The sequence below is a fragment of the Scyliorhinus canicula genome, chromosome 18 (assembly GCF_902713615.1).
Source record: "Scyliorhinus canicula chromosome 18, sScyCan1.1, whole genome shotgun sequence".
Taxonomy (NCBI): Eukaryota; Metazoa; Chordata; class Chondrichthyes; order Carcharhiniformes; family Scyliorhinidae; genus Scyliorhinus; species Scyliorhinus canicula.
This window is the reverse complement of record NC_052163.1, coordinates 2571213-2597736: the sequence shown is the minus strand read 5'-3', so window position 1 is coordinate 2597736 and position 26524 is coordinate 2571213. Positions and strand designations below refer to the sequence as shown.

Here is a 26524-nt window from a genome sequence, read left to right as displayed (position 1 = left end):
TCACAAGATCAACACCGAACACAAAGGCCACTCAGCCCCATTTCAGCTATTTCATCCAGAAACAACCTCAACTTTCTGCATATGGCACAGCATCTAACTTTTTGGGACATATTTACACTTTTGCCTCTGGTATTACAAGATTTTGTTTCAAAAACCAGCTTGCTTATACTCACAGCATTATAGGCCTACAGAATTTTAGAAGATCGCATGTCTGCGATTCTGGATAAGTGACAGACTTCCAACTCAAAAGAGGAGTGAGAAAGAGTCCCGAAAAACCATTTGAAGCTTGAAGGTGTAAGTGCTGTTAATTTTTGCAAGGGTTTCACAGTGCTGCCTTTTAAAAAAAAAAAAAAAATTTAGGGTGCCCAATTATTTTCCCCCCAATTAAGGGGCAAGTTAGTGTGGCCAGTTCACCTAACCTGCACATCTTTGGGTTGTGGGAGTGAAACACACACACACACACACACACACACACACGGAGAGAATGTGCAAACTCCGCACTGACAGTGACCCGGGGCTGGGATCGAACCCGGGTCCTCAGTGCTGTAGGTAGCAGTGCTAATCACAGTGCAACTGTGTTGTATCACCTGGAAGTCCATTCTATGTGTTGATCATCACTTGTAGTTAGAAGGACTTGTTGAAGTCCAGCCTGAAATTGCCTTTTGTCATTGAGTCCATGACCATTTGACCTAGCGAACTTTGCTTGAAATAATTTTTTATATTTCTGTTTTTTCCATAAACATAATACGGGCCAGGATCAAACCTGGGTCCTTTGCGTCGTGAGGCAGCAGTGCTAACCACTGCACCACCGTTTCTAATCTCATAACTCTTCCTTCTGACAGTGGGGTTTAATCTCCTTTGCACCTTCCTCTAGCACTGGGAGAAAAAACTGCACACTACCTAAGGTGTGGTCTGAGCAAATCATTTGATTTTAGTTTGACATCTTTCAACTTGTACTACATAAACAAATATAACTGTTTGATACGTTGATCTTGATGGAGAGAGTGACTGAATCTTGTCCTGGGGTGTAGTCGTCTTTTCTTAAAATGTAGAGTACCCAATTCATTTTTCCAATTAAGGGGCAATCTAGCATGGCCAATCCACCTACCCTGCACATCTTTGGGCCGTCGAGGCAAAACCCACACAAACACGGGGAGAATGTGCAAACTACACACGGACAGTGACCCAGAGCCGGGATCGAACCTGGGACCTCGGCGCCATGAGGCAGCAGCACTAACCACTCCGCCACCGTGCTGCCCCGGGGTGGAGTCTTCTTGAGGTTGAGGCTGAGACCGAGTCTTTGGTATGCTTCCGCAAAAGTGTCGCGCATGGCTTGGAGATTCTCTTCTGAGAGAGTGGTGATGTCATTCACGAACAACGTCAGTGTCGTTTGCTTGTTGGATTTCAACTGGTTGAGGTTGAAAGGTTTTCTGACCCTCCTGTAGACAATGTCTACTCCACTGAAAAGCTTGTTCTTGACAAGCTGAAGGATGGTGGCGATGAAGGTGGAGAAAAAGGTGTGGCGATGAAACATCCCTGTTTATGCAAGAGCCTCCTTTGGACACCCAAGGACAAGAGTCTTTGACAGCCGAGACATTCGTGCTGACACCCACAATCCTCGCAAATCTGTTGTACGGCTCAGAAACTACGGCAATGTATAGGTGCCACCTCCAGACCCTGGAGCAGTACCTTCAACGCTGGCTGAGATGGATGCTCCACAGCAGCTGGAAATTCAGGCCTACTAACATCAGTGTCGATGAAGAAGCCAAGAGCACCAGCATCGAGGCCATGATCATCCGAAATCAACTCCGCTGGGCTGGCCATGTACTGAGGATATCAGAGTCCCGATTGCCAAAGCAAATCTTCGCCCAGCTGAAGGAAGGTTCCCGAACAAGAGGAGGATAAAGGAAGTCCTTCAAAGACACCCTGAAGGCTTGCCTCAAGAAATGCTACATGGATATCAACGCATGGTAGACCCTTGCTCAGAAAATACCTACTTGGAGGAACCTCCTGATTGGAGGGACACAATTCTTGGAGGACACCCGATGGAAAGAGGAGGTCTGGAAAAGGAACGTGCGCAAGGAATACCAGCGATCTGGAGTCCAAGGTCCAATCCCACCTTCTGGAAACACCTGCCCAAGATGTGGGCCCATCAGCCATGCAAGGACCCACAGAACTCATGACCAGTAACAGGGAGTTTGTTAGGTGGCACAGTGGTTAGCACGGCTACCTGACAGCACCAGGGAACTAGGTTCGATTCCAGCCATGTCTGTGTGGAGCTTGCATATTTTCCTTGTGTGTGTGTGGGTTTCCTCTGGGTGCTCTTGCTTCCTCCCACAGTCCAAAGATGTGCAGGTTAGGTGGATTGGCCGTGCTAAATTGTCCTTTAGTGTCCATGGATGTGCAGGTTATGTTACAAGGATAGGGTGGGGGCAGAGTGCTCTTTCCAAGGGTCGATGCAGACTCAATGGGCCGAATAACCTCCTTATGCACTTTGTGATCCTGTGATTCTAAGTGGACCAGCATACTCGCTAGCAAGTGATCGTTGAAGGAGTTTAAAAACATAAATAATGCTCTGGGACATGACTTCAAATCCCACTCTGGCACTTGGTATTTAAATTCAATATAAGAATCTGGAATTAAGTGTCTAATGATGACCATGAAACCATTGTCGATTGTCATAAAAACCCATCTGGTTCACTAATGTCCTTTACAGAAGGAAATCTGCTGTCCTTACCTGGCCTACATGTGACTCCGGACCTCAGCAATGTGCTTGACTCTTAAATGCCATCTGAAATGGCCGAGCAGCCACTCTGTTCTATCAAATCTCGAAAAGGGCTCCAAGGATTGAAACCACACAGACCACTGAGTAGACATTGGAAATGACCAGCAAACTCGGCGCTATCGACACTGTAAAGTCTTCCTTACTAACATCTGTGGGCTTGTACCAAAATTGGGAGAGGTCTCACAGACTAGTCAAACAACAGCATGACATTAGTAATACTTACAGAATCATACTGTACAGACAATGTGTCAGACACCACCATTACCATTCTCCCGGAGTATGTCCTATCCCACCGGCAGGAGAGACACCGCAGAGGTTGTGGCACAGTGGTATACAGTCTGAAGGGGGTTGCTCCAGGAGCCCTCAACATAGAATCTGGACGTAATGGCATCAAGTCAAACATGGGGACAGTACCATCTTGCTGATTACCATGTACCACCCACCCTCAGCTGATGAATCAGTACTCCACCATACTGAACACCACCTGGAGGAACCATTGAAGGTGGCAAGAGTACAGAATGTACTCTGGGTAGGGGAACTTCAAAGTCCATCACCAAGAGTGGATCGGTAGCACCATGACTGACTGAGCTGGCCAGTTCCTGAAGGACATAGCTGCTAGACTGGGTCTGCGGCAGACGGAGAGGCAACCAACAAAAGGGAAAAACATATTTGACTTCAAGATAAACGCAAATTACTTCATGTGCTAGAATCTGAAAGAGAAACAAAAATGATTTCAGCAGGTCTGACAGCATCTGTGGAGAGAGAACGGAGCTAACATTCTGTGTCTGGGTGACTTTTTGTCAGAGCTACTTGACCTCATCCTCAGAAATCTGCCTGCTGCAGATCCACCTGTCCATGACAGTATTGGTAGGAGTCACCAGCGCACAGTCCGTGTGGAGACAAAGCTTGATACCCTATATCATATTGTGTGGCATCACCATCATGCGAAAAGGGCTAGGTTTTGAACATAGAACATAGAACGATACAGCGCAGGACAGGCCCTTCGGCCCACGATGTTGCACCGACATGGGGAGTCAAAAACTAAATGCCATCTAACCTACACTATGCCATTATCATCCATATGCTTATCCGAGAAACTTTTAAATGCCCTCAATGTTGGCGAGTTCACTACTGTTGCAGGTAGGGCATTCCACGGCCTCACCACTCTTTGCGTAAAAAACCTACCTCTGACGTCTGTCCTATATCTATTACCCCTCAATTTAAGGCTATGTCCCCTCGTGCTAGCCACCTCCATCCGCGGGAGAAGGCTCTCACTGTCCACCCTATCTAACCCTCTGATCATTTTGTATGCCTCTATTAAGTCACCTCTTAACCTTCTTCTCCCTAACGAAAACAACCTCAAGTCCATCAGCCTTTCCTCATACCAGGCAACATCCTGGTAAATCTCCTCTGCACCCGTTCCAAAGCTTCCACGTCCTTCCTATAATGAGGCGACCAGAACTGTACGCAATACTCCAAATGCGGCCGTACCAGAGTTTTGTACAGCTGCAACATGACCTCATGGCTCCGGAACTCAATCCCTCTACCAATAAAGGCCAACACACCATAGGCCTTCTTCACAACCCTATCAACCTGGGTGGCAACTTTCAGGGATCTATGTACATGGACACCGAGATCCCTCTGCTCATCCACACTGCCAAGAATTTTACCATTAGCCAAATATTCCGCATTCCTGTTTTTCTTTCCAAAGTGAATCACCTCACACTTCTCTACATTAAACTCCATTTGCCACCTCTCAGCCCAGCTCTGCAGCTTATCTATGTCCCTCTGTAACCTGCAACATCCTTCCACACTGTCTACAACTCCACCGACTTTAGTGTCGTCTGCAAATTTACTCACCCAACCTTCTGTGCCCTCCTCTAGGTCATTTATAAAAATGACAAACAGCAACGGCCCCAGAACAGATCCTTGTGGTACGCCACTCGTAACTGAACTCCATTCTGAACATTTGCCATCAACCACCACTCTCTGTCTTCTTTAAACTAGCCAATTTCTGATCCACATCTCTAAATCACCCTCAATCCCCAGCCTCCGTATTTTCTGCAATAGCCGACCGTGGGGAACCTTATCAAACGCTTTACTGAAATCCATATACACCACATCAACTGCTCTACCCTCGTCTACCTGTTCAGTCACCTTCTCAATTAACTCGATAAGGTTTGTGAGGCATGACCTACCCTTCACAAAACAATGCTGACTATCCCTAATCATATTATTCCTATCTAGATGATTATAAATCGTATCTCTTATAATCCTCTCCAAGACTTTACCCACAACAGACGTGAGGCTCACCGGCCTATAGTTACCGGGGTTATCTCTACTCCCCTTCTTGAACAAAGGGACCACATTTGCTATACTCCAGTCCTCTGGCCTGTAGCCAATGATGACATAAAAAACAAAGCCAAAGGCTCAGCAATCTCTTCCCTGGCTTCCCAGAGAATCCTAGGATAAATCCCATCAGGCCCCGGGGACTTATCTATTTTCACCTTGTCCAGAATTGCCAACACTTCTTACCTACGCACCTCAATGCCATCTATTCTAATAGCCTGGGTCTCAGCATTCTCCTCCACAACATTATCTTTTTCCTGAGTGAATACTGACGAAAAGTATTCATTTAGTATCTCGCTTATCTCCTCAGCCTCCACACACAACTTCCCACCACTGTCCTTGACTGGCCCTACTCTTACCCTAGTCATTCTTTTATTCCTGACATACCTATAGAAAGCTTTTGGGTTTTCCTTGATCCTACCTGCCAAAGACTTCTCATGTCCCCTCCTTGCTCGTCTTAGCTTTCTCTTTAGATCCTTCCTCGCTTCCTTGTAACTATCAAGCGCCCCAACTGAAACTTCACGCCTCATCTTCACATAGGCCTCCTTCTTCCTCTTAACAAGAGATTCCACTTCTTTGGTAAACCACGGTTCCCTCGCTCGACCCCTTCCTCCCTGCCTGATCAATCAACTCAAGGCTGAGCATCTATGAGGCACTGTGGGCCATCAGCAACATTGTACTCGACCACAATCTGCAACTTCATGGCCCAACACATCCTCCACTCTACAGCTACTGCCAAACCAGGGGATCGACCCTGGTTCAATGAAGAGTGCAAGAGGGCATGCGAGGAGAAACATCAGACAATACCAAAAATGAAGTGTCAACTTGGTGAAGCTGTAACACAGGACTACTTGTGTAGGCAGCAGGTGATAGACAGAGCTCAGTGATTCCATAGCCAAGAGATCAGATCTAAACTCTGCAGTCCTGCCACATCCACTTGTAGATGTTGGTGGACAATTAAACAACTCACTGGAGGAGGAGGCTCCACAAATATCCCCATCCTCAATGATGGGGGAGCCCAGTACATCAGTGCAAAAGACAAGGCTGAGACATTCGCAATTACTTCACAGCTCCAGGATCCCAGGTTTGATTCCTGGCTTGGGTGACTGTGCGGAGTCTGCACGTTCTCCCCGTGTCTGTGTGGGGTTACTCCGAATGCTCCGGTTTCATCCCCCAGCCCAAAGATATGCTTGTTAGGTGGATTGGCCATGGTAAATTGTTTGAGAAACATAAATATTAATGGGTGTGGGAGGTGAACAGGTAAGTATGATTAGATAAATTGGAGGAAAACCCAGACACAGGTCTGATTGGCTTAACAGGCATGTTTCTCTGTTGCAACAGTCAATGCAAGGTACTGTATAAACGCATGTGGTTATTTTGGCTCATATTCTCTGATATGATTCAGAAGGCACAGTAATCTGTTGACCTTTAATTTGCAACATTAAAGACCGACTTTGCAGTTGTGCCATGCTTCCTAGTAAAGGCTTTCATGAGAGATATTAGTAGTCACTGTGGTATATATACACCAGCTGTTGGAACATGTTCAGGTGTAACATAATCTGTATTCATTTGACATTTTATGAGCTATTTTGTGAACCCACTCTTGTTTTGCCATCTTTCCAATACAGCAAGGATTGTTTACATTTAAACATTAGAACTGTTCACTTTACAACACTCAAGTTGAAATTATTAATTTTTTCTTCAAGATTTTCAACAACAAAATCTATCATTCATAAAGCACCTTTAACAAAGATGACTCAACATGCTTTACAGCAGGGCCATGGAACAAAATCACTGAGAGATAATCGGCCAGATGACTAAAAGCTTGGCCAGTTGCACGGTGCATCTTAAACGAGGAAAGAGAGACAGAGTTAGAAGGGGAGAATTTCAGAGTTTAGGGCATTGATGGCAGAAGACATTGTCAGCCGTGGAGCGATGATAATTGCAAATGTTCAAGCGGCCAGAATTGGTAAAATGCAGAGATCAGAGGGAAGGGGGGGATTGTGGAAGGTTTTGTAAACTTGGATGAAGATCTTAAAATGGAGGCATTACTTTTTTTAAATAAATTTAGATTACCCAATTATTTTTTCCAATTAAGGGGCAATTTAGCGTGGCCAATCCACCTACTCTGCACATTTTTGGGTTGTGGGGGCGAAACCCACGCAGACACGGGGAGAATGTGCAAACTCCACACAGACAGTGACCCAGAGCCGGGATCGAACCTGGGATCTCAGCGCCGTGAGGCGGTTGTGCTAACCACTCGGCCACCGTGCTGCCCAATGGAGGCATTACTTGACTGCTAGCCATTTTAAATCGAGCAATTAATTAATTAAATAATTAATTAATTATATGTCAATTCTGATTAATTACATGAAAGTAAAGGGCATCAATTGGGGGTTTCACTCAGAACAGAAGCTGGGATGTAGTTGAATTAGGAGGTGTTTACTTGCAATATTTGGCCCTGTAGATAAATGTTAGATTGGGTAAAGATTGGATGCAGTATCTATGGACCTTCTGGAAAATAACAGTGTGCAAGGGGAGATGGGCAAGTGATAGTTGATGAGGGTTAGGACATGAGCAACAGAGAGGGTTATGAACTCTGGTTAAATGTATTCCAGGCAAAGTCAGCTGAAGCGACCTCGGGGAAAGCTGGTGGTATGGTGCGAGAGGGTGAACCGTTCACTGGCTCTCATCCATCCGCCATCCTGCCTACTTGCTTTGGCCATTCACCTGCATTCAGTTTTTTGTCATTTATTCCTTCTTCCCCTCCTCCACAACAACCACTTTTGGTCTTTTAAATATTTAATTCTGACTTCCAAATCACATTGTTTTGTATGTTCCCAAGATGACAAGAAAGCAGATAAAACACCATGCCGACGAACCACATTATCAATTTGTGGCACTCCGAGCACTATTTCTTTGGGGCTGAGAAGGACTTGAACCTTAATATCTGACACAGGTGCAGGTAGGCTCGAAACAGGGCCCAGGTGGTCATTTCCCATTCCGTCACTGCCATTTCACTGTGATCCTCACACCCAACAAGTTCCTCACTCAAATATTTTTCAACAAAATGAATGTGACTTCAGAAACAAAAAGTTGCTAAATCAGCAGCATTGCCTATTACACTGTCTTCAGACAAGTAATCCGATTCATAGATTTTCATAGAATTTACAGTGCAGAAGGAGGCCATTTGGCCCATCGAGTCTGCACCGGCTCTTGGAAAGAGCACCCTACCCAAGCCCATACCCCTGCCCTATCCCCATAACCCAGTAACCCCACCCAACACTAAGGGCAATTTTGGACACCAAGGGCAGTTTAGCATGGCCAATCCACCTAACCTGCACATCTTTGGACTGTGGGAGGAAACTGGAGCACCCGGAGGAAACCCACGCATACACTGGGAGAACGTGCAGACTCCGCACAGTGACCCAAGCCGGGATTTGAACCTGGGGACCCTGGAGCGGTGAAGCAATTGTGCTAACCACTATGCTGCCGTGCTGCCCTTTCTAAAGCAATTTTTATAGCCTGGCAGCAAAGTGAGCAACAGTGCTCCTTCTTATCCCAATTTCAGATATGTGTAAAGATTTCTAGGCTATCTACTAGTGGTATGAGTTTTCCAGCAGGAGCAGTTCAAAGTTTAGACACTTGTCCTTTTCTTAATCGTTCATTCCTTTGCTTCCTGGCTCCATCTTAGTTCTCTTTGTCCCTGTAGATGTTGACTTGAGACCCAGACATGACAGAGGGGAAAAGGACAGGCAGCAGCAGCAGTGACATTCATGAGTGCAGTACGTGTGCATGGTTACACCAGTTACGAATGGCATCATTAACGTTTATGAATGGATTGAGGCCAGGGACTACAAATTTTCAAATCGAATCACAGAATCCAGAATTGCTTTTAATAACTGCGGAGAGATTGATGGCGAATCGGGTAAATTCCCAACCATTCTGGGAAAGTTGGGAACCCTAACACAAGAGTTTTGAACTGTCGCAGGTTTGTGGAGAGTAGAACAGGTTAAGCCTCAACGTGTGTTGCAGTAATGAAGCCTAGAGTTAACAAAAGGCATTGATGGGGATTTCAACAACTGATGAGCTGAAGCAAGGACGGAGTCGACTGCTGTTGTTGAGGTGGAAATCGATGGTCTTGGTGCCATCTGCTTGGTAGCTCACCTCAACATAGTCAAATATAACACCAAGATTGTGTATGGTTTGGTTCAGCCGGGGAGAGGAATGGAATCGGTTGCAGGAGAACAGAGTTTGTGAGGAGTGTCAAGGATGATGATTCCTTGTATTTAATTGGGGAAAATGCTTGCTCATCCAATGTCAAGCAAGCAGCCTTATCATTTGGTGACAATGTGGAGAGGGCAAGAAAAGTGGAGGAATGGGAGTTCTGGGTATTAGCAGGATACATGTGGAAACAGATCTCAAAATTCTGGTTGATGTGGCAGAGCGGCAGCATGTAGATGAGAACATGGAGGGAAGCAAGGTTGATGAACGTAGCAGGGCATTAGAGGTTACAGTGCGGGAGTGAGAAATTGAATCATTGCTGGTGATTAGCTGACTACAACAGGGCAGATAAGAAAGAAACCAGGCCAAGTGCATTCCCATTTGGTCACAAGATGGTGGAGAGGCGTGGGAGCAGAATTTGGTGGTTTGCTGTTTCAGTCTAGTCACAGGATGAGGAAGGCACTGAAGGGTTGTTTACCTTTATCTCAGTTAACTAAGATGTCTGTAATTTTGGTATGAGCTGTTTTGGTACTATGGTAGGGGCAGAAACCAGATAGAGGAATTCAATCGAATGTTAGGAGCCAGGGTTTAAAAAACTCCAAAGTATATTATGGAGTTCACCTGACCTATAACGTTTTGTTGAATTTGGCTCAGATGAGCACAAGAGCCTTCCCTTCAGGGGTTATTCAATGGGCTTCTTCGTTGCTTTTAATCAAAAAACTAGCTTAATACTAAGAATTTAGTTAACATTTGTATAAGCACCCACAGCAAGAACTTTTATCAATTACAAACATAAAGACCCCACACAGCTACAGTTATCTATGTATAACCCTTAATAAATTCCTCTTTAACTGTTCCAATTAAATAACAAAATGATGTAAAACCAGAAATCCCTTTTCAAAGGTGTGGCCCAGCACACTGCATTCTCACTTGTTTCAGACTGTTGTTACTGATACTCTATTCCCCTTTTCAAACAGCAGATCTGAATTCCTTCCAGAAAGCAATTATCTCTTTTAAGTTACTAAGCAGTCTGGAACAGCTTTTAAAATGAAGATAGAGAGGCAGGCCAAAACAAAATTTCTGTTCTCTGTCTGAGTCCACTGCAGCCAAATGTGAAAGCAAAAGCAAAAAACTCTCATCCACAGCCCAGCTCCACCCACACAATGACATCACTGAAGCCATGTGATAAGACAAAAACCTTTCTTAAAGGGACAATCCCGTGACACGAGGTTCTGAGAAAGCTGACTGTGCATTTGGAAGACAATGACATTTACACAGTAACTTCATTGCAGTGTTAATATAAACCTACTTGTGACAATAATAAAGATTATTATTCTATGACTTTGGAGAGGAACGGGAGCTTGGAGATCAGGTGTTAATTGTCAAGAACTGTGGGGCAAACATTGGTTCTATGAGGATAAGGATGATTGAAGGAAATGAGGATAGCACCTGAACAGAGTGGATCATTAATAATCCAGGAAGGGAATTTGAGTGGTTTGCAGTCAAGGGTCAAAAAAGTAAGGGGGGACCTCATTGCCAAGGTGAGCTCAGGAAAGGCATGGGCAGAGAAGGACAGAAACGCAAAGATGAGAATTCAGAATGGAGGCAAGGGGGAAACATTAGGGAATGTTCGACCTGTTGGTCTAGTAGAAGGGAGGGAGACATGTAAATGAGATGGTCTTCATCGTTCTGTGAGGAAAATGTATATATTTACACTTTGCACTTTTTGTTGGAAATCAGGATGGAGGAGGCAAGGGAGGGTGATTTAAGAGGACAATTGTGGTGTTGAAGTGAAGCCAGATATTTTTATTTTAAAAATAAATTTAGATTTTGTTTCCCCAATTAAGGGGCAATTTAGCGTGGCCAACCCACCTACCCTGCACATCTTTGGGTTGTGGGCATGAAATCCACACAGACACATGGAGAATGTGCAAACTCCACATGGACAGTGACCCAGGGTCGGGATTTGAACCCGGGTCCTCAGCGCCATAGGCAGCAGTTCTAACCACTGTGCCACCACACTGCCCTAGCCAGATATTATTTTAATTTTCCTGGATGATCTTTGAAAATAATGGGCAATTTTATTGAAGAAGAGCATTGCCGATGATTAATTCAAAGCCAACGGCTAGATAGTTGGGAATGTGGCAATGCTGAGATAAATCAGTTGGGAGAAGATTTATTTCCAGGATTGTACACAAAAAGAAGGGTGCTCGGATGCTGGGAAGGGAATGTGGATGGAGAATGATACAAGGAAATTATCATAGATTGTCTTGTCAGTGATAGGGATAGCAAGGCCGTGATATGACATGGTCAGGGGAGGTTTTTTTGAAGAGAGAGAGGGAGGAGGGAGGTAAACCTAGGTGAGGGAGTACAAAGGCTGATGTAGAGGTGAAATCACCGAAGAGAGGAGGAGGGAAACTATCCCGACTGAAATTATTAGTCATAAGACGATAAGATAAAGGAGCAGAATTAGGCCATTCAGACCGTTCGAGTCTGCTACACCATTCAATTATGGCTGATATGTTTCTCATCCCCATTCTCCTGCTGTCTCTCCATAACCCTGGATCCTCTTATTAGTCGTCTACTTTGAGGCCTTTTGCTGGAGAACTCTTCAATTTTGACCATCAAAATGAAACCATTTTGGGGCGGCACGGCGGCACAGTGGTTAGCATTGCTGCCTACGGCGCTAAGGACCCGGGTTCGAATCCCGGCCCTGGGTCACTGCCTGTGAGGAATTTGCACATTCTCCCCGTGTCTGTGTGGGTTTCACCCCCACAACCCAAAGATGTGCAGGTTAGGTGGATTGGCCACACTAAATTGCCCCTTGGAAAAAATTAATTGGATATTCTAAATTTATTTTAAAAAGTGAAAGCATTTTCTGTACTATTTGTTAAAGGTTTTCAGATAAAGTTCAGATTTGATGCGAGAGAGTACTGAAAGATGAAAAACAGTCACGAAAATTATTCAAAACAAATAAAAATATATGTAGTGGGGTTGTATCACAATGTCTGAATTTAGCTGTCTTGTGACTCCTGAATGAATACAGTGTTTCTGGCCTTCCCCATGCCTCTATTTGTACCCAGTTCCACCCACAAGCTAATCAGAAAATTATGGACGGACAAAACCTGATTATTATTACAGAGCACCCCAGCGGGTATCAATTCTCTGAATTGAAAGGGGTTATTGTAGCTGATCAGAACCACAAGTTCAACACTTGCATCATTTCTGTGAATCATGTGGTTCTCCAAGCTTTGGGCTGACCCACATTTCCTCTGCATTAGAAGCTGCTTCTCAGCCTGGAACTTGCAGACACCAATTCTCTCAGGAACAACTAATTTTGTGTTCAGCCATTAAAACAGTGTTACTGCCTCATGGTTCACTCGGGTATGAAACAATCTGTGGTGCTTTCTCGTAGCCTGCTTGTGTCTCAAAAAGTGGAAATTCTGTGGACAGTTTGACGAAGAATTACAAAGAATTTACAGTACGTCACTGGGCATTTGGTGCAACTGGTTGCTGCCAATGTTCATGCTGCACACGGACCTGTTTCCAACCCCTTTGATTCCTTTATGCATCATGTACTTATCTAACTTCCCCATAAAACCCACCTTTGTGGGTCACCTCAATTTTTCTGTGGCAGTAAGTTCCACATTCTCATCCCTCTCTGGGGAAATAAGTTTATCCTGTTATTAGTGACTATCTTCTATTTCTGCTATCCAAAGAGATGGAGCAAAAGCACTTTTATGGAGTTCGATCATTATGACCTCATTGAATGGTGCAGCAGGCTTAGGGCTTGGGGCTAATCCTGTCTCAATATTTATGCCCTCTAGTTTTGGACTCCCCCATATTACAATCGTGATTATGCTTCGTAAGTAATTCATTGGTTGTGAGGTGCCCTGAGCATTCTGAGGTCTTGAAAAACATTATATAAAAATGGGTTTGTTCTTTTTTTTGGCTATAGATGTTCTCTTTATTTGCTGTACAGTAAAAAGTGGTTGAAAGCGGAGACTGGAGCCTCAGTGGTGATACTGCTTGAAGATTTATGATTAGGCATTTGCAGATCTTTTTGAATTTGAGATTTCCAACATGTGGATTGTAGCTGCATACTGGCTTTTATATCTTTAAAGTCACAGCATAGATGCTCCCTTTCAATTTTGAACCTGCATAATTTTCTCCCATATTTGATTTTAATTCTGGCTTAGACATGAAGAAGTAAAGAAGATGTACCTTTTAATAGTATCTTTGGTGATTTCATGATGTTCCAAAGTGCTTTGCAGTCAATGAGGTTCTTTTGAAGTGAAGTCACTTTTCAGGTCTGAGAATCTGCATGATGCATGTTTATAGCCTAATTGAGTGTTGCGTGATGGGCTTCAGATAGCCTGCTGTCCAGTTATGTCAATATGCATTAGAGTTGAGATGGGACCTCCTTCGGTGGAGGAAGGTTTGTGCTTGTGGGAAAGCATATGGATTTGGTGCTTGCTTTTCAGTTACTCGGTGCTGAAGTGCAAAATTCAGTCAACACTTAGCAATTTGGTACTTCAATGACAAGCCAAGCTGACCTGAAACATTGTGCATGCAAACATGTGCACAATGCAGTGCTGTTGAGGATTGGAGTGAGGTGGTAAATTGCAAGTTCCTGAAATGGGTCCATGCTCACATTGGCTGCTGTTGCCTAGACCAAGTGGATGAGGATTTCTGGAAAAAAACAAACTGTTAATGCATGGCATTTGAGGCAAAAATCTCTCTGGTCAGTTGCAAGAAGACCAGCTAGGTATGTGGGGTATGCAAAAGCAGACAGAAAAAACGAGGCATTAACAAGAGATTAACCAACAAGAAAGATCAGGCATGCTTTCAACTGGTTCAGGTACATAGTACCCCCAGTCAGGAGGTGTTTGGGATGGTGGGTGGGGTGATGTACGAGTGTGGGACTGTGTGGGGCTGTGAGGACAAATTGATCATAGAATAGAATATCATAGAATTTACAGTGCAGAAGGAGGCCATTCAGCCCATCGAGTCTGTACCGGCCCTTGGAAAGAGCATCCTACTTGAGCCCAGACCGCCACCCTATCCCCATAACCCCAGTAACCCCACCTAACCTTTTTGGGGACAAAGGGGTAATTTATCACGGCCAATCCACCAAACCTGCACATCTTTGGACTGTGGGAGGAAACCGGAGCACCTGGAGGAAACCCACGCAGACACGGGGAGAACATGCAGACTCCACACAGACAGTGACTCAAGCTGGGAATCGAACCCGGGTCACTGGTGCTGCGAAGCAACAGTGCTAACCACTGTGCTACCATGCTGCCCGAAACATTATGTACACAGATATGCATACAAGCTTAAAAGTGCCAGTCTGCAATACTATGATTCCTGAGGCAAATCCTGGCTGTAAGATGGAGGAAGAAGCAATGCCAAGTCTGCAGAAAAAAGTAAAAATACAACTGTGAAGAAGAAAGAAATGAACAAGGAACAGATAGTGCAGCTGGGGGTGGAAATCGATGGGTTCTCTTAAACAGAAAATCCCGAATGATCCTACATCCCTTATGATTTGGCCTGACTCAAGTAATTTAATATTAGGGTGCTCCTTTAGTTGTGTGACACACACATCTCTTCAAAAGGTTGGACACTTGAATTAGTGTGAAATGTGTCAAGAAAATGCAGTGATTTTAATTTGATCAAAGTCCATTCTTCTTGCATTAACTTGGCAATTTCTTTTTGTGGCAAATGACTATTGGCTTGAATTTGTTGCGATTCTTTTTTATTCATTCCTTGGATTTGGGTGCTGCCTGGAAGGCCAGCATTTCCTGCCCCAGTTGGGCTTGAGAAGGTGGTGATGAGCTGCTGCCTTAAATTGCTGCAGCCCATATGAATTGTAGTTTCTCATTGTGGTTTTGATGCATCTGTCAGCCATTCCAGAGAGAAGTTAAGAGTCGAGCACATTGCTGTGGTCTGGAGTCATATGTATGTCAGACCAGTAAGGTGGGCGATTTCCTTCCCTGAAGGATATGAGTAGATCAGTTGTGTTTTTATGACAATTTGGAAATTTCTTGGTCACCTTTACTTATGCTAGTAGATTTATTTAATTATCTGAATTTAAATTCCCTCACTACTGTGGTGGGTTTTGAACTTTATCTCCAGCTCATTAATCAAGGCCTCTGGTTTACTTTGATCAGGAAGATAAAGATTCTGCTACTGTACCCATAAATAATGTCCTGGGAAAGGGAAGCAACAGAACGGAGGCTTTAGACTGAATTTTATGGCATGGGACCTGAAGATTTTTCAAAATTCTTTAATCATCAAGTTCCTGAGTCAGTAAACTCAGTAAAACCTGGGTCAGTATAGAATAGAGTCCCTACAGTGAAGAAGGAGGCCATTTGGCCCATCAAGTCTGCACTGACATTATTATTATTATTATTATTATTATTAATAATAATAATCTTTATTAGTATCACAAGTAGGCTTACATTAGTGCAATTAAGTTACTGTGAAAAGCCACTCGTTGCCACATTCCTGTTTAGGTACACTGAGGGAGAATTCACAATGTCCAATTCATCTAACAGCACGTCTTTCGGGACTTGTGGGAGGAAACCGGAGCACCTGGAGGAAACCCACGCAGACACGGGGAGAAAGTGTAAACTCCACACAGTCACCCGAGGCTCTTGGTGTACTTTGGTATTTAGTGTACTGATGTTCTGAAATAATCTAAGAGTTCGACTGAGGGTACAAATATATCTCTAGTCCGGTCAAAGTACACAACTTCTAGGTGTGGTATTCAAGGTAATCATAGAGCAGTTTTAGCACTAGTTATTGAACTTACCTGTTGAGCACAATCGACCAGTTTTGCTGATTAACCAGAGTACACAACTGATGAGGTGAAGGAATATCTCCATCGGTTTTCCATATTAATCTCATTACTTGAATTGACACCATATGTGACTGCTGTTTGAACTTCGATTATAAAACACACTGAACAGTAAATCAATTTTGATGGTTTTCTAGCACAAGACCTAATTATGGAAAACATGGTGCTGTGATTACCAAAGCTAAATTCATTTATACTGGAGCTTCAACTGTCCACTGCATACACTTAAACTGATACATTTTTAGTACATTTTAATACCTTTTGACCTTCATCCTTAATATTTGTACCCCTTTCTGTCCCCTGTCTCCTTCCCCCCCCACCCTTCTGTGTGTGTGTGTGTGTGTGTGTGTGTGTGTATGTATATACAGGCAGTGGGGCATTTAAAGTGGGTGTCAGGGATTAGGTGATCATTAACCAGTTCCTGTTATAAATAAACAGTAATTGTGTTTAAAGTTACAAACCTGGTGACTGTAATTATTGAGCAGCCAGTGGCCAAAGATTTTGGGTATTTTTATGCAAATTATTGGTTAATTTACTTTTGTTGTATTATGATCCCGACCAGACCCCAACAGTAGCTAGGGTACTGGGCCGAAACCCCAATATTTTATTTTGTAAGACTGTGCGGAAAGAATGCTTAGCTCCAGGAGTAATTGCAGGAAAAAATAGGGCGTGGTTATTTTTAGAATAAAACTTTATTATGAGGACAATATTAAACTGGTTTTAACTTCAAACCCAAAATGAAAAGCTTATAATTACACCTGAACACTACCGCTCTATTTCCCATTAAACAACAAGAAAATAAACATGCAGCTCTCAATCCCGCTTAAACCAGCAAGGCCTAAAGTGATACTTGCATTTCAAAACAGTTCTTGTCAGAACCCGTTATGTCTTCGAATGTCTGCTTCACTTGAGTTGTTTCGGTCTTTTCCTCGTCTCCAGACAAAGCTGCTCTGTTTTAACTACTGTCACTTTTTAAGCTATCTCTCTGGGAAAGAAAACTGCCTCTCTTATGGCCACACAAGAATTGCTGGATCAGGGATTACGTCCTTTCAGCTTTCTCCCAAAACACTAAACTTGTAATGCTTTCAACATTTGTATGGCAGGTCAGAAGAGAGGGACCATCAATGTTAGTTCTGGGCTGACTGTTCTTGACTCAGTGGCGGAATGAAGATGCATGGCATTGTTGCTGATATTTTTGCAAAGCATTCTAACTTGCTTAATTATTTTCAGTTGGTAGGTTGGAAGAACGTGAGTCGGAACTCAAGAAAGAGTACAATGCACTTCATCAAAGACATACAGAGGTAAGAGGGAAGATGTAACATGGTGATACATAATTCAATGCATTTTAACTTGGTTGTTGTTGATGGGAAGAAAGAACTTGCATTATAAAGCAGCATTCTTATCCAAGTGCCATCTGAAAGCGTTTAATAAAATAAAATGTTTTTTTCCCAATTCAAGGGTAATATAGTGTGACCAATCCACCTATCCTGCACATCTTTGCATTTTGGGGTGAGACCCAAGCAGACACTGAGAGAATGTGCAAACGCCACACGGGATCGAACCCGGGTCCGCAGTGCTGCGAGGCAGCGGTGCTAACCATTGTGCTGCCCCCTATCTGAAAGCATTCAAACAAGAACAACAGCTTGTTTCACACCCAATACATTATTTCTGTAGTCCAGTCACTGTTAGCTAGGAACTAATTTGTTGGAGGAAAACCATCTCCGCTTTCGATGCACTCGTCCTGTGTTTTGTTTACATTTAGGATGCATACATTTCTTGTCAATCTCTTGCCCAACCCTCCACACTTTCTATTTCAAACTATTTGCTTCCTCTCTATTTGCCCTTTCTGCCAGGACAGTGGTGCCATCCCAGTTCAAGTGGAGTACATTTCATTGCCACAGCTCCCTCCTGCCCTAGAACCATGAAACGGAATCCCTTTTAGCTACATGTTAATTCTCCTGTTCTGTCTGCTCCACCAGTTTGCATGTTGCATGTGGGCAGCACGGTAGCATGGTGGTTAGCATAAATGCTTCACAGCTCCAGGGTCCCAGGGTCGATTCCCGGCTGGGTCACTGTCTGTGCGGAGTCTGCATGTTCTCCCCGTGTGTGCGTGGGTTTCCTCCGGGTGCTCCGGTTTCCTCCCACAGTCCAAAGATGTGAGGGTTAGGTGGATTGGCCATGCTAAATTGCCCGTAGTGTCCTGAAAAGTAAGGTTAGGGGGGGGGGGGGGGGGGGTTGTTGGGTTACGGGTATAGGGTGGATACGTGGGTTTGAGTAGGGTGATCATGGCTCGGCACAACTTCGAGGGCCGAAGGGCCTGTTCTGTGCTGTACTGTTCTATGTCTATGTTGCTTGGGCAATAATCAAGTATATTATTCCCGAGCACTGCTTTTTAATTTGAAGTAACCTCTGATGCCCCTTCAGCAGCCTCTGTTCCTATGTTTCACATGGACCATAATGACAACTGGAGTGGATTTATCCCCACCCTTTCCAAGATCCTCTCCAGCTGCCACGGGATACCCCTTACGCAGGCATCGGATAGGCAACATCCTTTGGGATTCTTGTTGTAGGCTGCAGAGGACTCTATTTGTCGCGTTGAGGTTCCAATTACTACCATATTTCTATTCTGTTCTCTGTCTCTCTTTCTTCCCCCCCCCCCCCCCCCCCCCCCCCCCCCCAACCCCAACCACGCACGCCAATCCCAGACAGCCCTCTGAGCATGGTGCCTTGGTCGGCATGTAGTTGTTTCCCCTGCAGCCTGAACCCTTCTCCCCACAGGGGACATGTAAAAGCCAGCATTTCTTACCCATCCCTAATTGCCCTTGAACTTGGTGCCTTGCTCGGCCATTTCAGAGGGCAGTTGAGAATCAGACACGTTGATCTGGAGTTGCACATCTTCCATTGTGTATTCCTTTCCAGCACAACAATGGGAAAGTGTGTTCACTTTTGAATAGGAAGTTATGTTCAGACTCTCGTTTTTGGTCCACATAACGTTATGTCCGATTCCTCCAAAGGTTCCTGATTTGAAAAAGTAACCTTGCAATTTCTAATGTGTGTGATTGTTACAACGCATGCAGTCCTCCACACATTACTTGGCATACGCATACCATCTAGTGACAGAAACCAAGAGCTGCAGCAATTCGATGCTGAACAGACTGGCAAACTTCCTTTCTGGTTCTAATCCTACAACTACAAATAACTGAAGAGTGTTGTGAATAGATTCCTAGATCAATTCAACAACTTTTGAATTTGAGTTTTAAAATTTGGTTAAAATAATTTGAAGTCGGGCAAGAATTCCCAAACATTAAACTATTTAAGTGTGTGTATGTACACCGTCTCCCTCCAACACTATTAACAGGAATGAGACTGCATCAACACTTCAGCAGCCTTAAAAGCTCAGTGCAAACAGGAAATTACAAAGAACAAATTTGAGCAGTGCTAAGAGCCTGAGTTACCAGAGATGTGGAACACTAGACAAGTTATTATGTTATAAAGTTAGTTCCCCTTTTAACAATCCTGCCTTTTTGAATAAAAATGAAGTGAAAATAAGTGGATACAGCTTTAATATCAAAGCATGTAGAAATGTATGAACACTGTTTTTTCTCAGCTGGGGAAATTGAGTATAACAGATCCGGGGTTGTTCAGTGGGTATCACACTCACTTCTGAGTCATACGGTTGTGGATTCAGCCTAACTTGAGAGCCTTGCACACAAAATCCAGACTGACAATCCCAGTGTAGGAATGAGGGAGTGCTGCACTTTTGTGGTGGCAGTCTTTATGATGAAATATGAAATCAAGGCCTCGCCTGCCTGCCCTCAAAGAGGAGCAGGGGATTTCCCACTGGAGCCATGCCTAATACTCATCCCACAGCCAACATCACTTGAGGATTAAGTGTTCATTATCTCATTGCTATTTGTGAGAGCTCACTGTGTGCAAATTGACTGCTGTGTTTCCTACATTGCAGCAGTGACACACTGCAAAGGCACTTCTTTATAAATCCCTTTGGGCCATGCTGAAGTCATGAAAACTCTTCATAAATGCAAGTCTTTCTTTAATTTTGTTTTGTGAGAAGTTTGATCTGACCCATTGGAATCTTGTGGTTGTCCTAGAAAATATCAAAACCTTCTGATCGGCAATTCATTTGTGTAAAGCAGCCAGTACTGGTATTACAACAGACCATTCACAAAGCAATGTATTCACGTGTTACACTGCTGTACATAACTCTCCTCCTACCCAATCAGAAAGTGGGAGTAGGACAGCTTGAAATGTGGGATGCAGTGAGAATGTCACCATTGCAGTTGGTGGAATTTGCATTCTATTTCCTGATTGAAGACGCTTGTCCTATTGCATTTTATGAATGTTTCTTCTTTCTGAAGCAAACATTCCTCTTATTCACTTATGGGATATTTGCCAGTGTTTATTGGCCATTGCTAATTGCCCTCGAGATGGTGCTGGTGAACCATCTTCTTTTTAAATTTTTTTTAGAGTACCCAATTATATATTTTGTTTCCAATTAAGGGGCAATTTAGTGTGGCCAATCCACATAACGTGCACATCTTTGGGTTGTGGGGGTGAAACCCATGCAGACACTGGGAGAATGTGCAGACTCCACACGGACAGTGACCCAGGGCTGGGCTTCGAACCTGGGACTTCGGTGCCGTGAGGCAGCAGTGCTAACCACTGCACCACATGCCGCCCTTGTGAACCATCTTCTTGAGCTGCTGCAGTTCTTTTTGGTGTAGACGAGAAGTACGAGCAGGAATTGACCATATGGCGTGTTGAGTCTGCTTTGCCATTCAATATGATCGTGGCTGATCTTTGGCTTAACCCCATTTTCCCACCTGGTCACCCATTCTCCTTGATTACCTGAGAGGATGGAAATCTGTCTATTACAACCTTAAATATGTTCATTGATGCAGCATCCACAATTCTCTGGTGTAGATAATTCCCAAGATTCCCAATCCTTTGAGTTAAGTACTTAGTCCTCATCTCTGTTATAAATGTGTTTTTGATTTTCCAACTAACGGAAACATCTCTGTGTCCACCCTAAGAAATTCCTTTTAGATTGTTGTACATTTCAAAGAGGTCACCTCTCCTCCTTCTGAAATCCAGATAATATAAGCCCTATTTACTCAGCCTCTCGTAATGGCACAGGTCCTCATCACAGGGGCACATTTAGTGAACCGTTGCTATTCCGCCTCCAATGCGAGTATGCAGTGTACTCGAGACCTGATGGTGTACGCAGTATTCTGGATGTGTTCACACAAACCCTGCACAATTGAAGCAAGGCTTCTTTATTCTTGTAGACTAATATGCTTGCAATGGAAGCCGTGTGCTCTGGTTTCCTCACACAAGTCCCAAAAGACAAGTTATGTCATGCATAACTTCTATTTTTATTTGAAACTGTGGAAGAAAGTTACTGAGAAAATTCACAGGAATCTGCTGATGAACTTTTAACACAAAGAATAAAACATTTGTTTAAATAAGAAAAATTAACTATGTTGCACCAGACAAAAAGGTTGGAAAAATCTTAATACAAACACGAGAAAATGATTTGGATATTCACCCAATCCTTAGCTCCAGCTGTATCGTACAAATTCTGAAAGATAAAACAATTTACCATATCTATCTTGTACTCTAATATTCAGGGTAGGCATCCAGTACATGTGAACCAACTGGAAAGCTGTGGTCAGCTGCACCACACTCCCAAGATAAATGGCAGATGCAAGCAAAGGAGAAGCTGTGGATTTTTCAACGACCCACCCAGACGCTTGTCACACAGTGAGCCAACTGGCCTCACTGAAACTTGCAAAGGTTTCCAATCTCCATGTTTGAAGAACTCTCATGGAATTCTCTCCAAAGGTTGCTCCCACTTGGATGGCTTTAACAAGGATTCACCTCCAGATTCCTTTCCCCCTGGATCTCCCGAGTGCGCTCATGCTTCACTTTCCAAGCACACTTTTAGATCTTCAGCCATGCCAAGCAGAACATCATTGCTCCAAAAGAGTGCCTTTGCCCTCACATCCTGCAGCATGGAGTCACCAAACTTTCACTGCCCTCTTAGATCTTCTGGTCTCCTCTCAAGTGTTGTTTCACTTTGTTACTTGTGCACATGTGCAAGGCTGGTTCCGAGCCTAAAGATGGAGAAATCAATGAACTGTGGATGCGTGACATCTCCTGGCTGGGGTATGCTCAGGAGGCCTGAACTTCCACCCCCTGGCTGCTGATCCGAAACCAATATAAGCATTTGCCTTTCTTATTAGCTTGGGCCTCTGGATTACTAGTCCAGTGAAATTATTACTGCGTCACCATCTTCCCCATCCATGTGAATACTACATCTACTGGTTCCAATTATCTACCTTACTGGTTACATCCTCAAAAAAGTCTAATGAATTTGTCGAACGGGATTTACTGTCAGTAAAGCCATGTCTTGTTCTAATCATCCACTAATTTTCTAAATGCATTAAGATTTCCTGAATAATACATTTCAGCATTTTTGCGACAACTGATGGCTAACTGGTCTGTAGGTCACAGTTGATGGCTGATGGCTAACTGGTCTGTAGGTCACAGTTGATGGCTGATGGCTAACTGGTCTGTAGGTCACAGTTGATGGCTAACTGGTCTGTAGTTCACAGTTGATGGCTGATGGCTAACTGGTCTGTAGGTCACAGTTGATGGCTGATGGCTAACTGGTCTGTAGGTCACAGTTGATGACTGATGGCTAACTGGTCTGTAGGTCACAGTTGATGGCTGATGGCTAACTGGTCTGTAGGTCACAGTTGATGGCTGATGGCTAACTGGTCTGTAGGTCACAGTTGATGGCTAACTGGTCTGTAGGTCACAGTTGATGGCTGATGGCTAATTGGTCTGTAGGTCACAGTTGATGGCTGATGGCTAACTGGTCTGTAGGTCACAGTTGATGGCTGATGGCTAACTGGTCTGTAGGTCACAGTTGATGGCTAACTGGTCTGTAGGTCACAGTTGATGGCTGATGGCTAATTGGTCTGTAGGTCACAGTTTTCTCTCTCCCTCCTTTCTTGAAAAGTGGAATTTATCAATGGCTATTAGCAGTTGTACCTTGCCATTAGCGAATCTTTCCGATTGCAATTTCAGTACAAAATGTTGGGGTGGGGTTTGCAGACTGTTATAACCTGCCTGCGGCCCTGACAAAACAGACTTTAATGTTACCAACTTCCAATGTCTCCAGGACAAGCAATATCTTCATTTTAAAACGTTCATCCTTGTTTTCAACTCCCTCCTTAGCTTCATCTCTCCCTAACTCTGTAATCTCGTGCAGCCCGCCAACTCTGAGACCTCTGCTCACCTGTTTCTAACCTTCTGAGCATCCTCAAATTTAGTCGCTGCACCGCAGGCTGCCAAGGCCTTAAGCTCAGGAATTCTCTCCAAACTAAACCTTTCTACCTCTCTACCTCATTTTCCCTCGAGGAAGCCCTCGTCCGACCCTCGGATGGTGATCTTCTCCAGGTGGAGAAATTCAACATTTGAGTTTCTTGGGTGGTTAATCGTACTCGTTAGCGAATGATCGCTTAAGACGATGATTATGTTCAAGGTGCTGTATAAATGAAAGTTGTTGCCGCAGCTTGTAGGTGCAGATGGGGAGCTTGGTAGTTATGGTACTGCAGCCCCTTGTTTTGTCACTAGAGGGTGCTCTAATACCCAATGTTGCTTGCTAACCAAAGACAAACTTCATCTCTACACAATCTCTCTGGGTAGATAGTTTGTAATAGTCTCCACAATATTATGGGCTGGATCTTGCTGGAAAATCAACTGCAAGCTAATGTTGCATGCCACTATTAGATTATAAATTGACCAATAAGCTTAGGGAATGAACAGATACTCTTGATGGTCAGTTTATATCATACCATCGTTTGCTTTGCATAACATAGAACATACAGTGCAGAAGGAGGCCATTCGGCCCATCGAGTCTGCACCGACTCACTTAAGCCCTCACTTCCACCCAATAACCCCTCCTAACCTTTTTGGACACTAAGGGCAATTTATCATGGCCAATCCACCTAACCTGCACGTTTCTGGATTGTGGGAGGAAACCTGAGCACCCGGAGGAAACCCACGCAGACACGGGGAGAACATGCAGACTCCGCACAGACAGTGACCCAGCCAGGAATTGAACCTGGGGTAAATGGTGCCTTCGCCTCCCTGTTATGATTAAGACCTTGTTGGATTTGCACATGCATTGCTTATTATGCCTGCCACAAAGTAAAATCTGGTGATAACAGCTTTGCGTACCATTTGAACAATGTGATAATTGTTAGTGCAATTGTAATCAAACTCTCTGGCCCAGAAATGTAATAATTTGAAGTGTTGAATCCTATTCCTGCGAGTGGTGAATTCTTCGAAGAGATGTAAAAAATGTTAATTTCTTTCACACTTTCCCTTTTTTTCTTAATCCAATCTCTATCTGATTTAACTCTGGATCACCCTGTTTCCTTCTCTGTCCTGTTTCTTTCTCAATCCTTCCTTTGCATTAACTAAGAAAGTACTTTGTTGACCTGGCCATTCGCTGAAGTCTCAGATTTTCCATTGCTCTTAACGAACCATTATCAGTTTGCAGTTCCAACAAGTTAGAAACATTGCCAAATGACTGGCTAACCAACAGAAAGCAGAGAGTGGGGATCAATGGGTCTTTTTCAGGTTGGCAAGCTGTAACTAGTGTGTCGCAAGGTTCGGTCTTTGGGCCCCAACAATGTACAATCTATACGAATGACTTGGATGCAGAGACAGGAGATACTGTAGCCAAATTAGCAGATGACTCTAACATGGGTTATGGATGGGTTAGATGAATGGGTCAAAATTCGTCAAATGGAATTAATATCGATAGGTGTGAGGTAACCCATTTTGGTCGGAGGAATAAAAAGATTACTTATTATTTAAATGGAGAGCAACTTCAAAATGCTTGGGTGCAGAGGGATCTGAGTGTCTTTGTGTATGAATCACAGAAAGTTGGTATGCAGGTGCAGCAGTTAATAATCTTTATTAGTGTCACAAGTAGGCTTACACTAACACTGCAATGAAGTTACTGTGAAAATCCCCTCGTCGCCACATTCCGGCGCCTGTTCGGGTACACAGGGAGAATACAGAATGTCCAATTCACCTAGCAGCACGTCTTTTGGGACTGTGGGAGGAAACCCAAGCACCTGTAGGAAACCCGCACAGACATGGGGAAAACGTGCAGACTCCACGCAGACAGTGACCCAAGCTGGGAGTCAAACCTGGGACCCTCACAGCACCAGGGTCCCACATTCGATTCCCGGCTTGCGTCACTCTCTGTGCGGAGTATATCAGGAATGCAAAGGAATTTTGTCATGAATTGTTAATGGAATAGTATAAAAGTCAGCAAGTGCTGGTGCAACACTATAGGGGATTGAGCAGTTTAGGCCTATCCTCCCTAGAGTCTGAGAAAATGTGAGGAAATCTAATTGAGGTATATAAGATGCTACAGAGGATTGGCAGGGTCGACAAGAGTGGATGTTTCCTCTTGTTGCATGAGAGGCCATAGTTTTAGGCTAAGGGGTGGCAGATATAAAACAGAAATGAGGAGGGAAATTTGTGAAATTCCCTACCCCAGAGTGCAGTGGATATCCGAACACAAACATTCAACCTGCAGAATGTTTGAGGTGAGGGACGCCGTCAGTGTCCCTGCTGATTTCACCTGTGGGAAGTGCACCCATCTCCAACTCCTCTGAAACCGTGTTGGGGAACTAGTACGAGGGGACATAGCTTTAAATTGAGGGGAGATAAATACAGGACAGATGTCAGAGGTAGGTTCTTTACTCAGAGAGTAGTAAGGGCGTGGAATGCCCTGCCTGCAACAGTAGTGGACTCGCCAACACTAAACGCATTCAAATGGCCATTGATTAGACATATGGATGATAAGGGAATAGTGCAGATGGGCTTTAGAGGGGTTTCACAGGTCGGCGCAACATCGAGGGCCGAAGGGCCTGTACTGCGCTGTAATGTTCTATATGTGAGGAGATAGTTTTTAATTAATCGCAGGATGAAGGGTTATGGAGACCGGCTTTAAATAATCGCAGGATGAAGGGTTGGGGGACGGGGTTTAATTAATCGCAGGATGAAGGGTTAGGGGGACCGGGTTTAATTAGTCGCAGGATGAAGGGTTATGGGGACCGGGTTTAATTAATCACAGGATGAAGGGTTAGGGGGACCGGGTTTAATTAGTCGCAGGATGAAGGGTTAGGGGGACGGGGTTTAATTAATCGCAGGAGAAGGGTTAGGGGGACCGGGTTTAATTAATCGCAGGATGA

At 44.1% G+C, this 26524-nt stretch overlaps 2 protein-coding genes across 10 annotated transcripts in view; one reads left to right on the top strand and one right to left on the bottom strand.

Annotated features, from left to right (window-relative positions):
- The window catches only part of LOC119952974 (C-Jun-amino-terminal kinase-interacting protein 4-like), a 262841-nt gene that overhangs the window by 77827 nt on the left and 158490 nt on the right, over nt 1-26524 (top strand). For all 5 annotated transcript variants that reach the window (XM_038776641.1, XM_038776637.1, XM_038776640.1 and 2 more), the window contains exon 3: nt 17451-17521. In XM_038776641.1, the coding sequence (XP_038632569.1) occupies nt 17451-17521 (71 nt within the window). The remainder of the gene's footprint in view (nt 1-17450; nt 17522-26524) is intronic.
- The window catches only part of mbtd1 (mbt domain containing 1), a 232280-nt gene that overhangs the window by 182152 nt on the left and 23604 nt on the right, over nt 1-26524 (bottom strand). The gene's annotated exons all lie outside the window — the stretch shown is intronic.